We start from the raw sequence: 24,043 nt of genomic DNA, 5'->3' as shown, positions 1-24,043 counted from the left end.
GAAATTGTTTGAAAGTGAATGAGTGAGAAAGATTTGAATGCAATCCAGTGGAATAAATGATGCAGTCCGGTTAGAGAGAGCGAAAGTTAAATAATCCACCGTATGGAAGTTTCTATTTCGTATGTTATTTAACATACCTTTAAAAATGGATTGATGAAATATGCCAGTATATGTCGGGCAACGTTTTTTGGTCCCAGCAAAATTTGAAACACACACACTTTAAGTCGTTCTGCCAGTTAAACGAATTCAAATTCTCTACTCTAATCAGTCCTCTGGGGGCCCGGTGTATCTGGTGCGATGGAGGCGGGGTTTTAATTGCGTTTGGGGGGAGAGGAATTTCCGTTTCTCGAGTCGCACATTTCGTCGAGTCTCCTTTCTCTTTCGCTCTTTTGTGACCCGAAATATGCGATCATCGGTAAAGCATTCTACGGGAATTCCCTTCCGTCTAATCATACACTGCACTGGGAGTTGGTTCTATCGTTTACTTTATATAGAATTTATGATATTAACTATTCATCAACAACCTAGAAATTAAACGTCAACGGATGCACGGCAAAGTAGCCTTTGCTCTTGGTCAGCTGATTGGAGAGCCGCACCAGGTTGTTGTCGTTGTTCACGAAATTGCCGCCAAAGATCTCTGTGCAGAGGGTCTTGACCACATCCCGGCCCTGGGAGCAGACGGCGGTGGCCGTGAGCAGTTCGTGGTCGGCCAGCGGCAGGCCGATGCAGTAGGAGCGCGAGGCACGCGCCACACTGGCCCACATCGCGTAGATGGTCGTTGAGATCTCGGCCAGGCGTTGCATTTCGCTCTGGCGCTCCACCACCGCATTGCCGTGGCGGGTGAACATCAGCTCGACGGCCATCTGGAGGCGGGCCACCGACTGCTCAATGCATTGGGCCGCCGCGTCCAGCGAGGGATGCACATGCTCCGATAATTGCATTTTGGTCTTCGGGTTCTCAACGCTGGTGGTCTCCAGGAACTTGCCAAAGATGTGGCCAGGATGGAAGAGCGGATTCCTGGACTTGCGCACGCCCGAATTCATCGCTTGCTAAGAGAAACAAAAGAACAGTGGTAATTCTTTGATGTGAGACTACAATCCATTCGAGATCCTACCCCGGCATACTGCAGTCCTGTGAGGGCAATAAAAATGCTCAACGTATCGATGGATTCCCCCTGAGTGTACAGCTGGGCGGCATCCCTCAGTCCCAGCTCTGTGGGTTGACCGCTGTGGAGGCTCTTGGGCCCAACGATGCCCAGATTGTCGGAGGCAATCGCGTACAGCTGCTTCAGGGTGTAGTACTTGGTTATGGCACTCTCCAGCGTCACGTCCTGGCCCTGGAACTCGTCCAGCAGTCCGGCGGTTAGGTAAAGCATGCTCTCCATGGCATACACCGAGCACATGGCCCTGGACAGGTGGACGCGGGTCAACTCCAGGTCTCTGCAGAGGTGAAACATTAGTAAGAGTAAGTTGAAGATGAATTCCCATCCGGCTGGGCTGCTGCCCACTCACTTGATATGCACCCCACACTGGGTGGTGTCCACGCTGTATTGGGTCAGCTCGTTGAGCAGCCGCTTGGCCAGGGAGAGACCTACGAGGCTGCTGCGCAGTCGGGAAGCACGCACCAGTTTCTCCGAGTGTCGATTGCCGTCATGTGGCAGTCCCACCACTTGATCCTCGCTTATCTGTACGTTGTCGAAATGAACACGCCGCATCTCGGTCCCGCGACAGCCAATGGTTGGATGCTGCTCGCCCAGCCGAACGCCGGGCTGCTGGGAATCCACCAGGAAGATGGTAGTACCACGGCCCAAGGATCCGGGAACGTTGGGCTGCTGTGTCTGGGCCAGCACCAGGAACAGTTGCCGTTCGCCGGGAGCACACACCACATAGGCCTTCTCTCCGTTGAGCAGCCACGAGTTGGACTCGGGCGTCAATTTGGCCTGTGTGCGGAAGTAGTCGTCCTCGGGCGGGGCATACTCATAGATGGCCTCGGTGGCAATCAGCTGTCCACTGCCCAGAGCCGGCAGATAACGCTGCTGCTGCTGTTGGGTGCCCACCTCGCGCAACAGGTCCACAACCACCCGATGAGCCTGCAATCCCAGGCCTATGCTGGTTTCCGCCGAGTCCGGCTCGCTGGCCATCAAGCTGGCACTCCAGCCATAGCCTCTGCCATCGTAGTCGGTGGGCACATTCAGACCATAGAGTCCGAGCTGCTTGAGATTGTCCCCCGACGTCTGCTCTGGCTCCTGCTCCTTGCGTTCACTGAAATAGTTCTTGAGGGGCAGCAGCGCGTTCTGCAGCTGGGACATGTCCTCGCGGGCTATGACCTCCGGATAGGCCAGCAGCTCCTTGTCCACGGCCCCAATGAAGAAGTTCTTCACCAGCGGTGCACGTGCGGGCAGCTGTTGTTGTTTCTGCTGATCCGCTGCCTCTTGCACGCCGCCCGGTTTTTCGCTGCCACCGGCCGCCGCCGCCTGTCCTCCATCCTGCCGCTGTGCATCGAGGCTGTGTGTGGTGGCCTTGCTGCCCTTGCCGCGTATCAGTAGTGTCCTTGTTCTGTCGTATCTCAGCAATCGCGCGGCCCCAGAAAACAGTTGGGAACGTATCATTCTGGAGAATTAGGTAATATTATTTAGTATTATTAGCGAGTTTATAGATAAAAGATACCGTCCGACCGTCAGGAATATACCAAAATAATCCGACTCATTTTGAAAATATACCGTAAATATACTGACGGATTCCAGCGGTATTGTACATATTCCTTGTTTTTGATATTCCGTGGAATATTACTAGCTAAATATAACCCTTAGCCCTGCCCACATAATTTTATCCGATTGATGAATCAATTTTCTACTTAACTGGCTCATTCTTAATACTTGCTTTTGCTTGGATTTTGCCTGAAAAAACGTTTTAGCGAAAAAGGTCAAACAAAATAAAACGTAATAGCGTAATAAGACGTAAGAGAAAAATCGTTCCTATTGCTCAATTTGTATATTCCGTTGAATAATGCTGACTAACTAAAATCTTTAGCTTTGCCCATATAATTTTAGGCCATTGAGGAATCAATTCTCTACAATATTGGCTATTTTTAAGTACTCCTTTTTATTGTATTTTGACTACAGCAAGGCTTAAACAAAAGAGGTCAGCAAGTGAGTATGAAATGTCACGTCAACCGGAGTTTTTGAACAAGTATACCCTGTTTCGTTAATATTATATTAAGAAACTTTTTTCCAAACTGTTTTAATGTTGCCAGCAACATAAGACTTAAGAAAACGTAAGTCACATTGTTGGACATTGTTGAACTGAAAAGGGACATTGTGGCGAGGGAAAATCCCATCAGAGAAAATACCAAAAAAGTCCCACCAAAGTTGAGCGCCAAATAGAAATTTTTTGAATGTGAATGCGCGTCAAGTATTTAGTTGCAATCCAATGGAATAAATGATGCACGGAAGCACGACTTGAAATAGCCTCAACAACAATATAGCGTCTCGTATGATGAACTAACCGAACTTAGCCCACTTAAGCCCCTTCTATTTAAATAGTTCAACTACTTGGTGTAAATTCTGCTTGTAGATTCATGACATCTTACGTCTGAACTTAAAAAAATTTCATTATTTTCGGTGGAAAATTGAAATACCCCTTGGCCTATAATAGGTTAATCGTTCTCCGTCAAGGATTGGAAATTGGAACATTCGATGTTCCGTCGAATATTATTAGCTATATAGAACATTTAGCCATGCCCACATAATTTTTTCCGATTACTGAATCAATTGTGTAGTTGACTAGTTAATTTGAGGTACTCCCTTTTGTTGATTGTGTCTAAAACAAGGCTCAAAAGCATTCACTTTTTTCCTGCTTTAGCTATAAACAGTTTAAAAACTGGTTCGAAGGAACGAACTTAATTACACGATGTTTACCCAACACTGGCCCACTGGTGTTGGTGAAATTACAACTGCACTGAAGCTGCTTGCTATAAAACTCTGCTCACTGGACTTGACTTGCATTTGAATTTGAATTCAAATATTTCGAAGAAATCCAATTATTAATTAGTTTGAATTAAAAACACAAATCCCTTTATTGAATCATTGTATATTGGTGTTATTGTTACACATATAATTGCTATTGACAGCGCACATTAAGCTCTCTACTTAAAAAAAATGAAGCAAACTATGATTTCGATATCCAACCAACGAATCCAATCCGCATTCGCATTGACTTTGATTGCTTTTTATTGTTTCGCTTGTTAGTAATCGTATATAGTTTAATTGCTCATACCACCTACATAGATTGCAATTGCTTGTTTTGTTAATAGCTGTAAGTAAGTATACATCAATTATAGTTGTAGTTATAGTCAGGTATCAATGGAAAATAGAATAAGAACTGTCGTCAAGACTTTCAACACATATCCGTACCACATTATATATAGTTTTTTTTTTTATTGAAGTATACAGTGGGTGCATCCATAAGCACTTGTTGCATATTTGAAAACCAAAAAAAAACAGTGAAAACTAATTAAAGGAGACACAACTGCAAACAACCCAAAAACTACCATATGGTAATTTGTCAATTGTATTTAACTAAAGAAAACCCCTATTAGAAATATACCCCGCGCTCATGCGGCTCATATCGTATCACAGGCACGCTTAATAGACACAAAACTCGGAACGGAACAGACTCAAACAAACTTGCACTCAAAAATATGTTTAGAATTTGATTGCCACTCGACCGACGCACTGCACAGCGGAGGAGGGGGGCAGTGCGTCGTCTTTTAGGCTGATTAAAAACACACTCTAAACACTAACAACAACGATCGATATGAGCGCATCCCAATACCACTTTCACATCATCTTCCCATCTCATCATTCATGCCATCCATCAATTCAATGCACTAAAATTCTAGCTTTCTACTTGATAAATTGCATTTAAAATTGTTTAGATTAGATGACCGCTACACGACGATTATACATACATATATATGATATATAAATATATATACTCGTATATTTATATGTTATATTCCTCTATGCACAGGGCATACTCTCTCCACCAGTATTGCTAGGTGTCTCCGTTTCTGCCCGATTGCAGCCGGAGGCACAGTGTGTATCCGTTTAGAAGGATCAAAACCCAGTTTAGTGGCTTTTATCTGTGCTTTTCGATTTTCGATTGCTTTTAAATATTCAACTTGTTCAACATTTTTACAACGCAATGTTTTCTCCACACATTTTCAAAAAATTCAAAACTAAACTAGAACAAAACGCACTTTCCACGCGATGGGAAAAGTGGGGAAAATTTGCAAAAAAAAAAACTAAATTAAATTAGGTAGATTAAAGAATAACTAATAAAGCGATTGGTGTTTCACATAGGAATTTCTTTCGATTCCTGTTCTCTCCCCCCCTTTCTTCCTTCCTTCTTTCCGTCCGTCCGTCTGCTTTCCAAGGGACTACTACAATTGATATTTTGGATATTGCTGGAAGCGGTGCCAGAGCTGGGCGTGGAGCTGCAGGCAAAGGCGGCGTATGAGCTGGTAGGTGCCGCCCAAGGCCTTTAGCAACTACTAAATCTTGCCGGCGCTTTCCTGCCGCGCACTGTAGCGCGGCTCTGTGGGCGTCAGGGTGTCGGTGACGAGCTCATTGGGTGCCTCCAGCACGCCCTTGGCGTGGGCAGCGGCCGTGTCGCAGTCGGTGCGCCGTGAGATCAATAAACGGATGTCCGTGTGCAGCGAGAGGCGTCCCGAGCGGGATGTCTGGAACCTGTTTTCGAGGGCAAAAGAGGTTGTGTTTAGAGAATCAGATATATCCGGAGAACTTGTCACTTATCCAATCCTACCTCAGGTGTATGGAGTAGCGCAGGCGCTTCATCTGCTCAGCTGTTATGAAGTGTCCCAATTTGCTGGTGGTGGTGCTCGTGGTGCTGCCTGTGGGACTGCGGGGAATCGGTGGCTGCTGCTGGTGCACTTCCTCCTGCGGCTGCTGCTGGCCATTGCACGCGGGCGGGCACTCCTCGGCCAGTATCCGCTGACGGATGAAGGTCCGATGCAGGGGCGGCATATCCCGCATATCATATGGTATCACAAACATCCTCACTACCGTTCCCATCGGATTCAAGAGCGTGGCCTGCACCGTGCCCGTCCTGGGTACAGAGTAACCCTTGCGTGGCAAGCGAATCTCGCACTGAAAAGGGGATAGTTCAGATTGTTGAGATCCAGCTTCCAGATGCACTTCCACGTGGATTACTCACCAGGTAGGGGGTGCTCAGGGTCTCGCCATGCAGCTCGTAAAAGTAGGAGACAGCCGGGATGGTCAACTGGGTGGGACAGAAGCCGCCGGAGGCCCCCAGCTGCAGCTTGAATCCCATCACCTCGATCTTGGGCATCAGACGCTTTTGCAGCAGCGACTCCTCCAGGTTGCCTAGCAGCGGACGGCCCGCAAACTGCGTGGCCAGTCGCGCCAGGCTCTTGAGCGGTGATCCCGCTGGGCTGCACATGCCCGACTCCAGATCCTCGTCGGACAGTTGCTCGTCGGATCCCAGGGAGCTGCGGTCCGAGCGATCGCTCAGGTGGCGGGAGCGTCGCTTGTAGAAGGCCGCCGCCTGCTTGGCAAACCGCGGCGACACCGACAGCGATGCATTGGGGAGCGTGGGGGCCGAGTAGGACTTCTGCACGGTCAGATTTCCCGCTTCCGGGGTGATTAGCTGTGAGTGGGCGTGGCTCAGGGCCGCCAAATCGAAAGAGAATGCTGGACTGCTCTGGCCACCTCCGCCACCTCCTCTACTCCCGGATCCAATGGCTATCGGAGCCGAGCTGCAGAAGATGGTCGTCAGATTCACCTTGGGCAGGGGCTTGCGCATCAGTGGCGAGGATGTCGGGGGCGGTGTCTCGCTATCCGCCGCCAATCCGCTGCAGTTGAGACGCAGCTGGCTGGGCTTCGGCGACGGACGTCCCAGCGACGGGGCGCCCGACTGCGGCGTGAGGGGCAGATGACTAATGGGCGTCTTGAACTGCACCACAATGTGGTCGGCCACGCCTGGCGGTGGGGTCTTGCAGCGATCTGTGGACTGAGGATTGAGCAGGGAGCAGCGCTCGATGTTCGGCGACAGTTTGGTGCACGCCACCTGTGGGATTGGCATTGGAATCAATCACTGGAATCAATCTCTAAGCAAAACTAGCTTGGGCTTACCTGTGCCGCCTCTCGTTCTGCCTCTGCCTCTGGCTCTGGCTCCTGTTCCATTCGGGTGTAGCCATTGCTGCGGCCTCCATTTGCATGGCCCCGGCCGTTGGCAAAGTTGTGCTGCGTCTTCTGTCGCTTGCACACCTGACATCCGCTGGCAGGCACCGCCTTGGGCTGGTTATTGTTCTGCCCTCCATTGAGATCATGTTGTGCCGCCTGGTGGGGCTTTCGGATTCGGTTCTTTGGGGTGCGCTGTATGGCCTGAAGGAGGAGCTCGGCCTTGTTCCGTGGCGTGCCCACAATGAGATCACCGCTGCTCAGGCTGCAGCTGGACGTGTCCTCAATCTCCGAGGCCGTCGTATCGTCATCGTTCTCATCCCTCTCCCCCTCCCCGGCTGTGCAGTTCAAGCAGAGCAGCGTCTTCTCGCTCCCGCACAGCTGGCAGCTGCTCAGGGAGGTCTGGGTCCCAGTGGATATCATGGCTATGCGGCGTGGGTGTGGATGCGACAGGGTCATTACCATGACCTGCTGCTGCGACTGCGATTGGGAGTGGGAGTGGGATTGGGAAGCCGACTGTGTAGTCGTCTCCTCACCCTCCTCCATGGGCTCTTCCACCTGCAGGCGCTCGGTCGATGATTTCTGGTCTCGTTTCTTGTCCCGTCGCTGCATCCGCTTGCGGTACTTCTGCAGCTGGCGCTCCCTGTGGCTCACACTCCCAAATTCTCCCGATCCAACGTCGAGTTCATCGCCTGACGGCACCACCAGCTGCTTGCCATTATTATCACAGTTGGAGCTGGATGTCAGCGTCGTCGTCGTTGGCGTTGTTGGTGTTGCTGGTGTTGCAGGTGTTGTCGTTGGCGTTGTCGAACTGCTCATCGCAGTGGTGCGTGCCCCCAGGCCCGTGGGTGAAGCCGCATGAAAGCCCCCGCCACCTGTGGGAGTGCTGGCTGGCTGCGTCGGCGGACGCAAAGATCGCGTTGGTAGTGTCGGCAACGGCAGGGGCAGGGGCAGGGGCGGGGGCTCTATGTGCGGCAGGCCACCATTGATCCGGGGCAGACTCTTCACGCACACGGACACGCTGAAGCTCTCCGAGATGTTCACGTTGGGAAAATTGTGCACTAAAGCCTTGGCACTGAAGCCGCTCTCTTCCAGGTACTGGCTGCCACAGCCATTGGTCGACATCGCGGGATTATGCTGCCTGATTCTGTAGAAGATGTTGAGACGTGGCCGACGCGACCCATGCGAACCACACCCACTGCCAGCCAGCTCCCCTGCGCTGTGGCTGGCAAATACAACGCGTCCGCTGTCGTAGACAGAGGGATCGCACTTGCGCAGCAGGTCGCACCAGGCCACGATCTGGGAGAAGTACAGCTGGCTGCGTATGGCACTGCACAGCGAGGGCAGGGTCATCGTGGGAGGCGGCACTCTATCGGACGAGACGGAGAGAGATTAGTGGGGGCTGGACAGATGGATGATCTACTTACTTCTCCTTGCCGCTGATGATCCACTGCTCCAGCAGCAGCTTGTGGCTGACTGGACCCAGGTATACCTCAATGCAAACGGGATCACGGCGGGCCAGAATGGCCTCCATCTTCATGCAGTGCGCACGCCAACGATTACACTGAAAGCGAGAGGCAGGAGGAGTATCAGTGGAAAGTCTCGAGGAGTAGAGGGGATTCTCCGACTACTTACGGTCATATTTAGGTAGGACATATCACAGATGTGCTCCTCAGATTCGGCTGTGGCCTCGCCCTTGGCCAGACCCATCTTCCTGAGGAACTGATCACAGTGTGGCCCGTGCTTGGGCCTGGTGGTGGTTGTGGTGGCAGAGCTGCTTGCTCCGCTGCTGGCAGTGGCACTGGCAGTGTTGGTATTGATCGTGTTGTTGCTATTGCCTGCGCCTGCTCCTGCTCCGGCTCCGGCTCCCACTGATCCTGATGCTGTCCAACCAAAGGTCAGACTCAGGTTACGCGTCTCTGATGGCGAGGGCTGGGCTATGGGCATGGCTGGGCCGCCTCTAAGGCAGGTGGTGGCCAGTGACTGCAGCGAGTGCAATATGTTGTCCGAGGAGTTGGAGCCGGGGGAGCTGGCGGCACTGGAATTGTTTGTACCAGCTCCTCCTCCTCCTCCTCCTCCACCTCCACCTACTCCTACATTGCCCATGCCCATGCCCATCCCCATTCCCATGCCAAATCCTCCAGCTCGATTCAGCATCACTCGACGGACTATTTCGTAGTCTCCATGATCCCCAGTGTTGAGATCATTGATGGCCAGGGACACCAGCTCTGGCTCGGCACTCATGCTCTGCGCTGCGGGCGATATCTGTCGCAGCTGGCAGAGCTTCTGCGTCCAACGTTGGTGAGTCGTCGTAGTGCTGGTCGGTGTCCCAGCTCCCCCTCCCCCTCCTGCTCCACCTCCGCCACCAGCCCCGTTGCCATGGGGAGAGCGTGGAGTGCTGGCGCCTGCATAGGGATTCGTTGTTATATTAATGGCCGCCCGGGAAGTGGAGGGTCGCGGCGAAAGTCGACCCCCACTGACTGGTGCTGCACCTCCCCCCACTACAATGCCTCCGCCTCCACCTGCTACCGCCAGCGGCTGGTACTCGTCATCCGCAATGGGTCTGCCCTCGAGGATCAGCGACGCCAGTCCCAACACAATGGAGCTGTAGTTGTTCTGTGCCGCTGTCGCTGCTGCTGCTGCTGCTGCTGCTGCTGCTGCTGCAGATGGTGATGGAGACGCTCCTCCCCCGACGCCACCTGCGGTAGCAGTGCCTGCCGCCGAGACCAGGGAGGAAGCAACAGCTCCGTTCTGGGCCAGGCTGGCGGGCGGCGGGGAATTGGTGACGCTGGTGGGTATCATGGTCGGGTGTGTCCTTCTTGATGTCCTTGCTGCACTGCTCCTACTGCTGCCTCTGCCGCAGCTTCAGCCTCGGCTGCTGCTACTGCTTGAGTTGTTCTTGCACCGGAAGTACACTGAAAGAAAAATCATTGACTTTTATTCGGAACCTGAGATGAGGACAATAAAATACCTGCCCACAGGATATACCAGGAGGCCTTCACTCACTCCCCCTCTGTGGCCTCCAACCCACTCTGAATGTCAAATGTCACAATGCGATTGAGGTCACAACATGGCGGGGGGGGCGGGGGCGGAAAAGGCCATTGATGGGGAAAAATCAAACTGAATTATGTTTTGAAGGTCTCCTCCCCCTCCCCCTCCCCCTCCGCCGTTTTTTTTTTCTTATGTATTACATAAGGCTGACATGGTTTACTTTTTATCCTTAAGATGCGGAAGTAACGCACACGACCCAAACAATGGCCAGAACCAGAGGCTAGCCTTCGATGTCTGTTACTGCCACTGCCGACACGACACACTGACACGGCCCCGATTTGGCCTAAAAAGAATATAATTGAAAAACCAGGTCTCGTTACTTAACCAGAATGAAGCCCAGTTGTGTGTGCAACATGTCGTGCATTTGGCAAAGCACAATTCTCTCTACCCCCCTCTCCCACCATCTACCCTACCCCATCGCCATCCCTCCTTTTGGCACGCGCAGCGCACTCTTCTTCCCACTCAAAAGCTAAGGCCAGCATGTTGCTAACGCTGTGACGTCAGTGCCGAGCCAAGCCAAGCTTTGCAGCAGCACCAAAATTGTGCCTGTATGGTACGTTGAAGGTCGCTGCAAATATACTCTATTCTATGTGAAGGTAGTGCAACTTTTAAGCAGCCCAAGGCTGTCGTCCCACTCAAGGCGAGTAAAATCTCATGTAAGAGTACCAAAGCGTCGACTAGTTCGCGTTCCGTTCTCTCGTCTACTCTGACGCAATTCTGTTCTGCTTAAACCGCGCTTAGCAACAGCAGCGACAACATGCACATACATGCACAAAAAAATGCAAAACAACAACAAAAAAAGTTTGTATACAAAAAACAGCTGTTGCAGCAACGCGTTCCGCGCGCTCAACATGTATTTGTGCGCTCTGGCAGCATGTTGCGAGAGCGCGTGCTCGCTCTCTGGTGGTTAGGTAAACATGTTTGTCTTTACTTTTGCTTTTGTTTTTGCGTTTCTTCTTGACCTGCATGCACAATATATAACTGGCACGCGAAAGAGAGCGCCTCCGAGAGAGGAGAGTGGCAGCGCGCTGTCGCTTAATGCTCTCTATATGCTAAGTTTGTGTGTGTGTGTGTGTGATAGAAAACATCTGATTTTTGTATTGGTTTGCAATCAGTTGGCAATGTTTGCTCAGCTCCATGAATGTGAGCGTGTGAATTTGTATGTACATACGCGTATGTGTGTGTGTGTGTGTCAAGTTTTGTTTATGGCACATCCATAGATACATACATACAAATACACTTGGCCCACAATAGACAACATTCACACTCAAACACACGCGCGCGCACACAGACGAAAGAAAACTTGTATGAAAATGGGGGCAAGCGAACGGAACGACGAACGGAACGACGGTACAATGCGGACAGAGTTTAATAATATTTGATTAGATTACAGTCTGCCACGCTTTTATTTCCACATATACATATATTATACTAATATTGTTAGTGTTTATGTATTCGATTATTCGATTTCATCTGTCCATTATCATTTATATTTCATCACTCCGCCCGAAAGTTACAGCGAAAACGGGAAAATCATTTTTCGAAAATTTCGCTCAGCGCGCGTTGCCTATGACGCAGTGGAAATCCGCTACACTATCACAAAACGAGCGTAACGAAACGGAAGGGAACGGATTGGATTGGAACGTGTGAAGTATTTATTGGTGGCAGGGCGACGAGACGACGACGCTATGAAACATTTTGCTGAGTGGCTGTGATTTTCGGGGTAACGGTTTCGGTTTTGGCAAGCAGTCCCCCGACGGTACTCAAAATGTCATTAGCCACGAAATCTTCAACTTTCGCTTGCAGATGATTATTTTGCAATCGAGGAACTGTTGATTATATGCGACAATATGGGCAATACTTCTTCTCTTCTCAATATCATCAACAAGGGCATATCAAAATCAAAAAAACATTGTCACAGGGTTCCACCTCCGATCCGCGCTGATTGGATGCACTTCTTGGCAAGCCGATCGCGCCAGCCACACGCTGCCTCCGTCCGACAGGTGGCGTGGGGAGGAGGGAGGAAGGCAGGGAGGCAGGGAATCTGGTTACGGGGGGGAGAGAGCGCATTGTTGAACTAATTTCATTTGGCTTGGCCACCGTCCTTGGCATGCTTTTTGATTTTGCAATACGGTTTGCGTTTTGCATTGGTCTTGGTTAATTTATTTATTTATTGCTCATTTTCCTGTCTCTCTCTCTCTGTCCCAGTCAGTGTCTCATGCTTGCCTATGACTGTATTTTTTTTGACGCACATTACAGCATTGCATTTTATATTTGCTGGCGGAAAATGGAAACGGGGCGAAGGCGACCCCTCCCCCCGTGCGCCTCAAGCCAGCGCCAAGTGAAAGGCAGGCGGCAGCAGGCACCATACCACCAAACTGGCGCTAGAGGGCGCTGTACGACAGCCACAGGAAAACCCGTTCAAAGAAAACGGCAACAACAACAACTAAAGCGAGTGGAAACAAAAAATATGTTGCAACTTTTGAAAACAAGTTCCGTCCTCTGTCCCTCCGTGTCGTGTCCGCCTGTGTGCGCCTTTCGTTTGCTTTTTGCTTCCCCTTTTTTCATTTTTCTTTGTTGTGTGTCTTATGAAATGGTCCCAAAGGTTGGATATGAATATTGCACACGTGACTGCTGCAGAACGAATTCGCGAACGAACATTTATGGCAATTATCATCAAATTCGTTTTCCCTTAGTCATCCAGAAAGATGCGTCATGACAAAAGCTTCATTCATTGCAGTCATTAATTCCCTCTTTCTTTTTGTCTCTCCATCTTCCCTCCCATCGCCCCATTAAATGTGTCATCTAAGGCGGAAGCGGTGGAGTGGAGTCGTGGCCTTCTTCGGGTTCGTTTTACAATATGACAACACACCACTCCAGCTGGCTGTTGGGATGATCGTTAGAAGTGTATCGAGACTCTTCGTGTCGCTGATTAACCTCGGAGTCGACCTTACAAATACCCATTATTCTATCTGTCTGTATGCGCCCGTGTTTGTGTTTGTGTGTGTGTGCTCAACCCTCCCATGGCTTCACAGCTGAGCGAGCGTTTGTGTCGTTGTTTGAGGGGGCTGCACCTTTGATAGGTTACATGGTCACACAGCCTGCCTACCTCCCCCTCCATCAATATCTCTCTCACTCTCTCTCTCTCTCTATCTGTCTCGCTTTGTTGTGTAGCAGATACACACATGGAACAGGCACATGCATGATATTGTAGGGGATTTTATCGACTCTTTGGACACGGACAAGTGAGAGAGGGCCATGAGATAAGAGGCATTTAAACAAAAAAGTTGAAAGTTGTAATATTTCAAGGTTTTGCAGTACAACTCACCTTTCAAAACGCTAAAATTCCATTATTTTTGCTGTTTGCTGCAACGAGAGAGAGTGCAAGGAAGAAAGAAAAACTATTAAAAAATGAAATACTCCAAGATTAATTACAACAAATAGCAGCGAAAATTAAATAATTGAGCAACATTGTTATACTGTAAGCTGAAGCGTAATTAAACCCATTACACAGAGGGGGATACTGATAGAGACAGAGACACCCTGTTTCTTACACAACAAATAAAGTTAAACGGCAGTCGAGCCAGCTCTCGCTCAATCATTCACTCGCAAGCACAAACACACACAAAATTGCTCAAGGTATCGCAATAGAAGGTGGGACAAGCACACACTGAATCAAGTTTGTCAACGGCTGCTTTGCACCTTACTATTAATATACTCTGGCTCTGCTCACATGTGCGCAGCAAAAACAAAAATTGTAAACAAACGCAGTCCAGTTATGGCTCTGCTCGGCGCTCTTCTTCCCCCACGTGTGAGAGTGTGTGGTGTGTGAGAGCTCTGTAACGTGAGCACGTGAGACCGTCTCGCTCACACTGCGTGTGTGTGTGTGTGAGAGAGAGTGGGAGAGTTGAAGTAACCACCAGCTAGAGGAGGAGGACGCACAGGACAGGACTTGCCAAAGAACTGCGAGTGAGTGTGAGTGAGAGTAAGTCGAAGACACCGATGGCACGTTTTATTTTTAGCCAAAACGTTATACCCGTCTTGCAAATCGAGAGCACAGAATGAACGGACGGGCACGCACATTCGTTCTTCTCCGTCACAGCAGCAGGCAAAAGCAAATGACCGCAAGAAGTTCCATTGCTCGCTCTCCCGCTCTCTACTCCCCACCTCCACTTCCAGAGGGCGACAACTTCGTTCTGTGCTCCACTCACCCAGCCCCAGCGCCCCCCGCCCTCCGCCACTCCACTCCTCACTATGTTCTGCTCCGCTCTCCGTTCTGGCCGCTCACTTCATTTACATTTCCAACTGCGCACGTATAAAATTACATCGAGACTGTTGGACTGCCCGCGATTATAATTGGATGTGTGTGTGTGTGTATGTGTGTGTGAGGAATGCGTTAAGTTTAATTTTTACTTATTTAGTTCTTTCATCTGCTCACAAAAATTTCTACAAATTGCCATATTAAAACGTACGAGACGTGGGGAAAGATAGAGCAGATAACTTCCCAATCTCTTGACCAAAAAACAACTGTTGCTTCATTTTTATTTTTCTCTTAAGGTTCGTTTTCATACAGCTTTCTCTTATATAAGACAGATGGATAGTGAAAGTATACGTTAATCGGGTTCTTTGGCCAACATATTCTACATATGTATGTGCATCAATCACATTAAATTGACCTTAAAAAGGGAAGCTTTTTCATCATCGTGCCATTCCTTACGGCGCTTTCTTTTATATCGAATCCGCAACACATGTGTGTGCTGTCCTCTCTCTCTCTCTCTTTCGTTGTAAGATCTTACACGTGGGTGGTTTTAAATGTTGCGCAATTGTCCATAAATCCGTATGATCTGATCTGGGGGCGCACCCAGCCCAGCGACAGCGACAGCACGCCACGATTGTGTGTTGCATGGAAAATACCAGGTGTAAATGATTTAGCTAAATCTCCGAGCACGATTCTCCATCGTAATCAGCTGCTCAGCTACTCAGTTCTGCTCTCCTCTCAATAGTTAATAAGTGCCTCTCGTTCTGTCTGCATGGGGCACACGAATGTTGACACACAGCGAATGCAACAACCAACAACTGACGCCACAATTAGAAAATGTGTGTCAATTATATTAACAAAAAAAAAAAAAGTAGTTTTCCCGACTTGACACACACACCACACACGGACACGCATACAAAAGAAACACTCGGGGCGTTTGAGGGAGTGGAACGGAGCAGTCAGCGATAGTGAGGTAGCAGGAGAGGGAGAGGGAGCGATATTCCAATTGCCTTTTCAGTAATTTATGTGTTATACAACAACAACAACAACCACAACGACAGCTACAATAACGCTGAAGGGGGCGTCGAATAGTCTCCCAAAGTGTTTCACCCACACACACTAATGCATGAGCGATCTTCAATTATTATACTGTATATGTATATGTGTGGGTGGACACGGGCAGAGCTTTGACTATTGCGATGTTTTTATTTGAGCATTACGTCACCAACACATGCGCAACTGCACAGCTGAGCGGGGAACGTCACAGCAGTTACTCTCACCCACACACAGGGAGTATATAGGGGGGACTTTTGTACATATATTCTAGGTACCAACCTTTTGCTAAACACTTTTCCACTTCCAAAATGTTCACGTTTATCCAAAACTTTTTAAACTTTTTGTGGATTTTCTTGATTGATTTGATTTGGCTTCGTTTTTCTTTGTAACCGAATTCCAAATCCCATTTCCTTTCAACTGTTCATATTTAACTATTCACTCGCTGCTGCCTTGGCTGATGCTGCTGCTGCTGCTGCTGCGGCTTCTTCTGCTGCTGATGTTGCGTCTGTTTGCTCTTAGTTCTAAGCGGCTGACAACAGCAACAACGTTGACAGCGTCGACATATTGGGTGTTCACGTAGCTGCATTTGAATTCTCAACGGTTTTGCCTAGCGTTTTCAATGTGAAATCGAATTGAAGTCGCGTTTTCGAAGAGTACACTGCACGCACCGACACGACACACACTCGCAGAACAATCGTATTGTATATGTATCTGTTTCAGGTTCTGTTTTGTTCCCACACCACACTGATTTTGATTTTGCTCACTAGCACGAAACGGAATACAAACGAATGCGAAACACAAGAGTCCAGCAATGGCAGCAGCAGGTAACAAATACCAACAGACTGTTAACGAAATGAAACTTGTTTGCTTAGATTTCAATATTATTTTTGGTCTCTGGCTGCACTTTTTGGCTCTCCACGAACAAAATAGAAAAAAAAAAACCCCAAGATTTGCCTGCCTCTCTCTCGCTGGCTGCTTTTGCTCTCTCGCGTGACTGCAGAGTGGGCCGCGTGTGGTCGCTTTGGGGTTCGCAAGTTGAATGAGCGGACGACGACAGTGCTCCGCTGCTGACGGCAACTTTCTAAAACAGCTGAGTCGAGCCACACGCTCGCGACGCCACGGCTGGCTTTGTTTTGCTTCTGTCTGCGTACGTGTGTGTCTGTGTGTTATGTGCTCGGTGTGTACATTATATGTTTCCCCCTATATACGCAGCACATATGTACATGTATGTACTGTACGTGTGGCTATGTGTAGGGAAAACTACGTCGTACATTTGGCTAGTTTTTTTTTTCTTTTCTTTTGTTTTGTTTTATTTATTTTTTGGCATGGGCCCTCCTCCAACATCTGGCAACCAACATGTTGCCAGCGTCACAGTGGTGTGCGCCAACATGTTGCACTGCGCAGGGAAAAATAACACAAAGAATGTATACAAAAATCATATGGAATTTCCAAGGCCCTGGAGGGAGAGAGGGAGAACGCATATACACATAGACATAGCAAGAGTGAGCGACATGCATGGCGACATTTGAGTGATAAGTGAAGTAAATAGGTAATATGTACTATGTATACATATATTATATACACATGTATATGTACGTGTAGATCGTAAATAGAGGGGCAGACATCTCCAAGTGATAGCGATTCAATAACAAAAGCCAATCACAGATACAGAAAAGTATACACACAGCAATACAGCGAAACGAACCCGTTTCCATATGTTTGAAAGATGATGATGATGGTTGCTCCTCAGCTTCTGCTGCTGCCACTGCCTCTGCTACATTCATGTTGCTGTTGCTTTTGTGGCTTTTTGCTTTTTGCTTTATATACCAAAAATAGCTGGCATATAAAAGAATCTGCTTGGCGTTTTTGTTTTTGCTGCTTGAGGTACTTGTTGGGGGCTGGCAGACGCACGGAGCGGAGTTCTTGGAGAGAAGTAAACAACAAAAACGCAGAAAAAAATAAAAACCACAAAAAACGCATGCGCCCTCGCTGCACTTAATACATATGTATGTACTGTATGCGTGAATGTGTGTGTGTGTGTGTGTAAGTATAATCCAAAACCCAAAGACAGTCAGCAGTTGGCCAGACAGACCCCAAAAGACGTCGCGACCCAGACAACAGCAACAGCATTTACAGTTTCAGTTGATGTTTGCTTAAGCTGCTGTTCTCTTTGTCTCTCTGCCTCTCTCTCTCTCGCTCTCCCTCTATATGTGTGTGCTATTCTCTCTGGACCTTGCAAACCAAACGATGCGACATCTTATCAGCAGCACCCACACACACACACACACTCGGAACAGTGATATGCTGATATGATTTGTACTTGATACGTCGTCACAGGTCTCTCTGCATGTGGGAGTATGTGTTGATGATAAGAATAAATCTGCTCAAAGTGGTTTCTTTGTATCTTAGACGAATATTGTTGAATATCTCGTTCCTATTGCTCTCTTTTTCTCTTTTCTCAAGACCAAATCAATGCGCACACACAATCGCGGACAAAGACAGACCAAGACCCAGACGCAGACACATCCACAACCACCTACGGGTGCATATGGACTCTCCTCACTTGTCTGCGGAACGAACTTGAGTAACCCAAGCCGAAGGATACACGGCCGACGACGAGGCGTCTCTGGCGACAACAAAGACTTGTCCGCGCTGCAGACAAAGAAATGCCAAGACCGTCTGGGTTTGGGTCTGTGTCTGGGTCTCTTGCTCTTGCTCTTGGCCAAACAGGAAAACAAGAATCTGCTGTTGACCCCTCTCACTCTCAACTCTCCACTGGCCTGGCAAAGTGTGCGGGGGGTGAATTTTTACAAATGCGAAGCTAAGGGGGAATCGATTGGAGGGGTGTCTTGACGTCGTGGACAGATTAGTGACTGAAGTGTAGTTTGCCATCTATCAATCTCCCAATCCATTCATTTCCCAGGGCCTCATTTCGGATCCTTATCTAGGGACTAGTCCTAATGCATCTCAGGTCGTTCTTCTTTCCATTCTCAGACCCGAGAATAGGTCCCGGCGATAGCACAAATATTTACCGACTTTCTTACCGAACCGAGCGTCTCTCTTTTTTATCGTTCCTAACACTCCAAGTACAAATAAAACGTGTTTGCTTCGAAGGAAACCCTCGTCCGAATACAGGTAGTTTCGGTTTTTATGAAGCTAAGTCATGCTCATGTGATTTCCCAACGGCAGAGGGCGCTGCACTGCTCTCCGGTCAGTCCAATCGCATGGAAGCCCTTTGGGGGGGTCAGACGTTTGGCCTCAAGCTTGGAAATTTTTCCGTTTCTGGTTTTCTTAACCCCCTTTGGCCCTGCTTCGCTCCCCCTTTGGGCTAAAAGCTTCGCTGATTGACTGCTTGCTTTGGCTCTTGGCTTCGCTGGGCTTTAATTAAGTGGAATTTAAGAAACGTCCGAGGGGCATCACATAATTTGTAGCTATGTATACACAGTGGCGGCGATTGATTGATCGAATTTTGAACAAAGTATAGAAAGATGAGATATCCTTGTGCTCTGCCATAGGAACAAAAGCTCCTAAAAACACGCACACATAAGCAACAGAGATCAGCTGTTTTTTATTTTTTGTTCGAAAAACTTTCTGAAAGAGTTGCGTAAAACTAACAATATTATCTTTCTTCAAGTGCCTGTTTGGCTGCGAACATGTGTGTTTATTTACCATAACTTATAAATTATAAAGCATTTCTTTTGTTACACACACACACCCATACATACACACACACATATGTATATGTAGTGCTCTCTGCCTGTTCAGCACGTTGCCATAAATGTGAAATTGTGTAGAACGCAGTTGCGGAAAAGTGTCTGGGACTGCCGGATCCCGCTTTGAATTGATTGTGAGCAAATAGTATAGACACGACGCAGACGAGACGTCACTTACACAGGGAGGAATGGAATACGTAACCACCGCTGTAGGAAATGCGTTGCTTTACCCCTGAAGAAGATATTTTACATATATGTAGGGTTAATCCAAAGCTTGCTATCGTTTCTATTTCCGTACAGCTGTTCTTTTCGCTTACACGTGACTGTGATTGACTCGTCGTCAGGTGCGCGGTGCTCTTAAGGAGGTGTAACGGTAATGAGCTTGTCGCACACTAAGTTTAAGGTTGAGAGAGAGAGCCAACAGCTGTGAATGGCGGCCGCCATGTTTTGAGTGAAGTGAGGCAGTGGATGTTCAAGTGGGTAGGGCATAGGGGATAGGCGATGGGGGATAGGGGATAGGGGTGAGCTGAATAATATATGTATTGTGCTGCCCGACGGAGCGACGACTATGTGTGACTATGCATATTGATAATCTCCGTTAGATAGCAGGCGGACATTTTGAATGGGGCCTGGTGCATGGTAAATAATTAAAGTTAATTGAGTTTTAGAGTTGTCATGTGCACACACACACGCACACCCACCGATAAGCATAGATGTACATTTTCTGCCTATTTTGAGAGCCACTGGCACCCACACACTGGGGCCTGCTCCACATTTTGTTGGAGATCGAAATAATCCCCAACGAATTATAAGAGAACTTTGCCAAAACGGGAACTACATACGTAATACTGCCTGCCCTCCCCCCCCACCCTCTCGTCTTGCTCTGATCAAAAGCTCTCTCTGTCTCTCTTTCTCTATGTAGACGATGCCCAGGCTCCCCCCCCCCCTACCCCACCTTAAAGACCATGCGATGACTACATGATGTTTATTTTTGTAAATGCTGAACACGAAAAAAAAAAACAACAAAAGAAGAAGAAAAAATATTAACAGAAACAAATCTAAACAAAGAGCTTTGCTTTGTTAACGAGTTAGAGAAATGTGTGTATACATATTTTAATTTGTTGCCTGATTGAAGCGATAAAAGAAACGCAAATTCCATCAAAACCAAAACACACAGTACATACCAGTCCCCCCTCCCCACCCCACCCTGCCAAGGATATGATATCCTTCTACAGGGTAAACAACCCTCGGATCAAAATAAAATTCTAAACAAAAAGAAAAACAGCAGTCAAGGGGTGGTGGAGGGGTACGGAGTGAGGGGGGGGGGGGGAGCACCAGGCGAGACATCTACATCTCCTTCCGCTATCCCATGGCGCCTCCTCTCCTGTAACCATCGACATTTTGCTAACTCTTCTCACCGAAAATCAGCTGCGAATATTTTTTTGGTGGGTTCATTGGCTCGACGACTCTCTCTCACTCTCTCTCTCTCTAGCACTCTCACAGTTACGCTCTTCATTTTGTTGTTTTCTTCTTGCTCGCACACGTTGTTCAAAGTCATTCAACCCAGCAACAAAATAACGTAAAGTAAAACGCAATAAGGAGAGCGACGCGGAGGTGGAGGAGTACCATAAGAACAGAAGCAGCAACAACAACAACAACAACAACAACAACGGGAAGGAGAACGGGAAACGTCAACGGCAGCAGCGTCGATGGGGTCACTGAGCGTTGCCACTCTCTCCCACTCTCACTAACACCCCCACCCCCGTATCTCCTCCCACCGTCATCACGTTTTGCGAGAGTGAAATTTGAAAATATAAGGCGTAGCAAAGTCCGCTGATGGAATGCGTCAAGTGGCTGGCTGTCCGCCACACATTCCCCCCCGCAAAGAGCCCCAGGATACGATCATTGACACTCTGTTAACGAAACAAAAAGTACATAGGAGTTCCTGATTCTTTATCAGCCCCCAAGTAATTTATGACCCTGAATTGTCGTCAGGCACTGCACTCGGAACTGAAACCCGAATCTGGAATAGTCACCACAAGGGGCGCAGCTTCTGATAGGCTTTCTTGCTTTTGATTGTTTGCTTATCTCGAGACCCGACTCTCCCCGCATAACCGACACTATGCGTTTCGGTGACTCCGAAGATAAGGCTCCCTTGCGGTTCGGGTCGGTTCGCTTCGGTTCGGTTTCTCGTTATCGCAGATAATTAAGCCGAAGAACTGTTTGAGAAGTGCTGAACGGTTGACAATACTTATGGCTTCATTAACTGAATGGAAAACCATAAAAAAGGTAAAAGGAGGCCATCGCATGGAGAGGGGGGGGGCAGTGGCCTCCCACTAGGGAAAACCTTATGTGTATTTTATTATGTTTGCATTTACTTTAAGGTACATATGTACATAGTAAAACAAGGTTGAAAGTACACACAGATGTGTGCTGTACCGCATGCAGTGCTGTCTGCTACGTGTTCTACATGACAATTGGCGGGGGATATGATGATGGGAACCTAGCTGATTGATACAGAATGCGGCAGATGCGGGCATTCGTTAAATTGAAAGCTAGTCCCCTAGCACGTTCATAGGATAGAATAAGCGACAGCAGCTGTGCTCAACTATTATTGTGGCCGCTGCTGTCAAATTAGGCAAAGCTTCTTCTCTGGAAAAATGCATAATACCCCCTCTGAATGGGTCTAACAAAAGTGATTTAACAGCGCGACAACAGGATAATTTCCGCAAGAGAGTAAGCAAATGTTAAACATGCTCTCTCTTCTTTCTGGTCTCCTCCTTTCAGCAGTGTTCCGTTGATCCAAAGATCTAACATGGCTGCCTGCGTTACATGGACAGAGAGAGAGAGAGAGAGGGCAGAAAACTGTAAAGTCTACACTGAAAAGATATTTGGAATGCTTTAGAGGTTCGCATTGTATTTATTTATTTATTGTGATTTCTTCTATTCTTCTAATTGCTTATATAAACAAATCAATGCGAATATTAAATCAATATGGATGAGCGAACACACACACAGACACACGCACACTTGCGGGGACAAACTGTCAACTGTTTTAATACGATTTCCTTTGTTCTTTTGGGGGCTGCGCAAAAAGGAAATGGAAATGAAAGCAAGGATACAGCAGAGCCAAGCCAACGCGAACATTGCTGCGCCCCCCCTCTCTGTCTCTTTTGGCTTTAGCAGTTTCTTTGTCTGCAGCACACACACAAGCACATCAGCTGATTGGGGAGAAATCTGTGTGTGTCTGTCTGTGGCTCTGAGGCGCGCTGCAAATACAAATTGAAATGAACGCAGTGAAACGTGAATTGAAATCATTTACTTTTGCAGTTCGGTTTGACCATATAAAGAGAAGAATCATTGAAGAACGTTGCCAAGAACACACATACATGTACATCGAGTATATAAGGCCATGTATCACTGTGCATGCTTTGTTTACTCAAGGCCCCTACTTACTGGAGAGAGCGAAACAAGTTTCGAGCAATCTTCAAAGAGAATTTCTAACAAAATTCCCCCCATAAAACAACTCGGACATGTCTTCCGGACGGACGGACGGACCTCTGTCCCCGCATAAAGTTCAAAGCAATTAAACACAATTCGCGGGATGGGATCCATTATGAATATTTCACTCGAGCAAAAGGAATGTCCAATCAAAATGGCCGACTTACCTTTTTTTAAACAAGAAGATCGGGCAAAGGCAGAATGCACAATTTCCACACTTTGTTGTAAAATGCTGGTGTTGAAGTTGTTGCTTATTATAATTTGTTGCCTTATTTAGACATGATTGCAGTTTATTTTGGTTGCAGATATTGATTTGATTTGCTGCTTTGGTGCGGCGCTGCTGCTGTTGCTGCCTCCCACACACAGCCCACACGAATATAAGCACACAGGCACGCACACACACGAAGCCTCTGCTCAGCTGTGCTGTGCTTTGTTGCTGCTTCCTCTCTTCCTTGTTTCATGTGCTGGTACTGGTGCTGGCGCTGGTGCTGTGCCTTCCGTCCGTCCGTCCGTCTAAAACTGCATACATTGATTTTTTCGCTGCATTTTAAACACCTTCTTGGCCTTCATTTCGTATTAATATTTTATATAACACATCATCAGCCTTTCTTTGCATTGCACACACTTTTGCTCTCTCTTAACACTTCCACTTCGTTTCTTTTCACTCCTTTCCGTGAACAAACTGAAAAAATCACGAAGAAAACGGATCTTGCGCGTTTCGCTCCTCGTCCCCGTCTCACCCGCACGCAACGCTCCTCTAGTAGTTGTCTTTATTTATTTATTCGCTAAAACTGATCGTTTTCGTGTACGCCATTGCCACTCACTGCAGCAGCCACACAGCTGAAAACGTTGGTGCAAGAAATTCCATCACAGGTGCAGTCTGCCAAGACCGCTGCATCTAAGCCAACAACTACGCCTTGATGCGAATTCGATGCCGAAATAGGCATAGTTACGCTCACACACACCCACGTCACCGCGATTATGATTAATTAATTGTTTATTATTTATCTGATAGCTCAGACCCAGTGTGACCGCGGATTTATCGTTAAGCTTTACCGTCCGACCCTCAGAAATATACCAAAATATACCGTCTCATTTTAAAAATATACCGTAAATATACTGACCAATTAAAGTTCCATTATACATATTCCTCGATCTGATATTCCGAGGGATGTTACTAGCTAGATAGACCTCTCAGCTTAGCCCACATAATTTTATATGATTGATGAATCAATTTTCTTC

The 24,043-nt window shown here is 47.9% G+C and overlaps 2 protein-coding genes across 3 annotated transcripts; both read right to left on the bottom strand.

Annotated features, from left to right (window-relative positions):
- Window positions 1-462: 462 nt before the first annotated feature.
- On the bottom strand, window positions 463-2,656 carry LOC108160566 (complex I assembly factor ACAD9, mitochondrial). The gene is made up of 3 exons (XM_017294649.2): window positions 1,512-2,656; window positions 1,115-1,439; window positions 463-1,049 (listed from the first exon to the last, which is right to left on the bottom strand). Exons 1-3 carry the CDS (start codon window positions 2,606-2,608, stop codon window positions 525-527), a joined length of 1,947 nt encoding a protein of 648 aa, XP_017150138.1. The 5' UTR covers window positions 2,609-2,656; the 3' UTR covers window positions 463-524.
- A 1,416-nt stretch (window positions 2,657-4,072) lies between these two features.
- LOC108159692 (protein FAM214A) lies at window positions 4,073-23,824 on the bottom strand. Of its 2 annotated transcripts, none has more exons than XM_017293201.2 (8): window positions 22,969-23,824; window positions 13,602-13,639; window positions 8,858-10,137; window positions 8,650-8,786; window positions 7,175-8,591; window positions 6,237-7,109; window positions 5,826-6,169; window positions 4,073-5,749 (listed from the first exon to the last, which is right to left on the bottom strand). In XM_017293201.2, exons 3-8 carry the CDS (start codon window positions 10,022-10,024, stop codon window positions 5,554-5,556), a joined length of 4,134 nt encoding a protein of 1,377 aa, XP_017148690.1. In that variant the 5' UTR covers window positions 10,025-10,137; window positions 13,602-13,639; window positions 22,969-23,824; the 3' UTR covers window positions 4,073-5,553. The 2 variants fall into 2 exon arrangements, with proteins under 2 accessions (XP_017148690.1, XP_017148691.1); XM_017293202.2 differs by lacking the exon at window positions 22,969-23,824 and adding an exon at window positions 15,867-16,661.
- Window positions 23,825-24,043: the final 219 nt, after the last annotated feature.

Source organism: Drosophila miranda, chromosome 3 (genome assembly GCF_003369915.1).
Source record: "Drosophila miranda strain MSH22 chromosome 3, D.miranda_PacBio2.1, whole genome shotgun sequence".
NCBI classification, from domain to species: domain Eukaryota; kingdom Metazoa; phylum Arthropoda; class Insecta; order Diptera; family Drosophilidae; genus Drosophila; species Drosophila miranda.
This window is presented reverse-complemented; position numbering and strand designations above follow the sequence as displayed.

Coding starts and splice junctions, on each gene's coding strand:
- LOC108160566 (XM_017294649.2), bottom strand. CDS start 2,608: ATGATACGTTCCCAACTGTTTTCTGGGGCCGCGCGATTGCTGAGATAC. Junction 1,440..1,511: donor CAGTGTGGGGTGCATATCAA/GTGAGTGGGCAG, acceptor TCACCTCTGCAG/AGACCTGGAGTTGACCCGCG. Junction 1,050..1,114: donor CAGGACTGCAGTATGCCGGG/GTAGGATCTCGA, acceptor TGTTTCTCTTAG/CAAGCGATGAATTCGGGCGT.
- LOC108159692 (XM_017293201.2), bottom strand. CDS start 10,024: ATGATACCCACCAGCGTCACCAATTCCCCGCCGCCCGCCAGCCTGGCC. Junction 8,592..8,649: donor ATCATCAGCGGCAAGGAGAA/GTAAGTAGATCA, acceptor CTCGTCCGATAG/AGTGCCGCCTCCCACGATGA. Junction 5,750..5,825: donor CGCTACTCCATACACCTGAG/GTAGGATTGGAT, acceptor CCTCGAAAACAG/GTTCCAGACATCCCGCTCGG.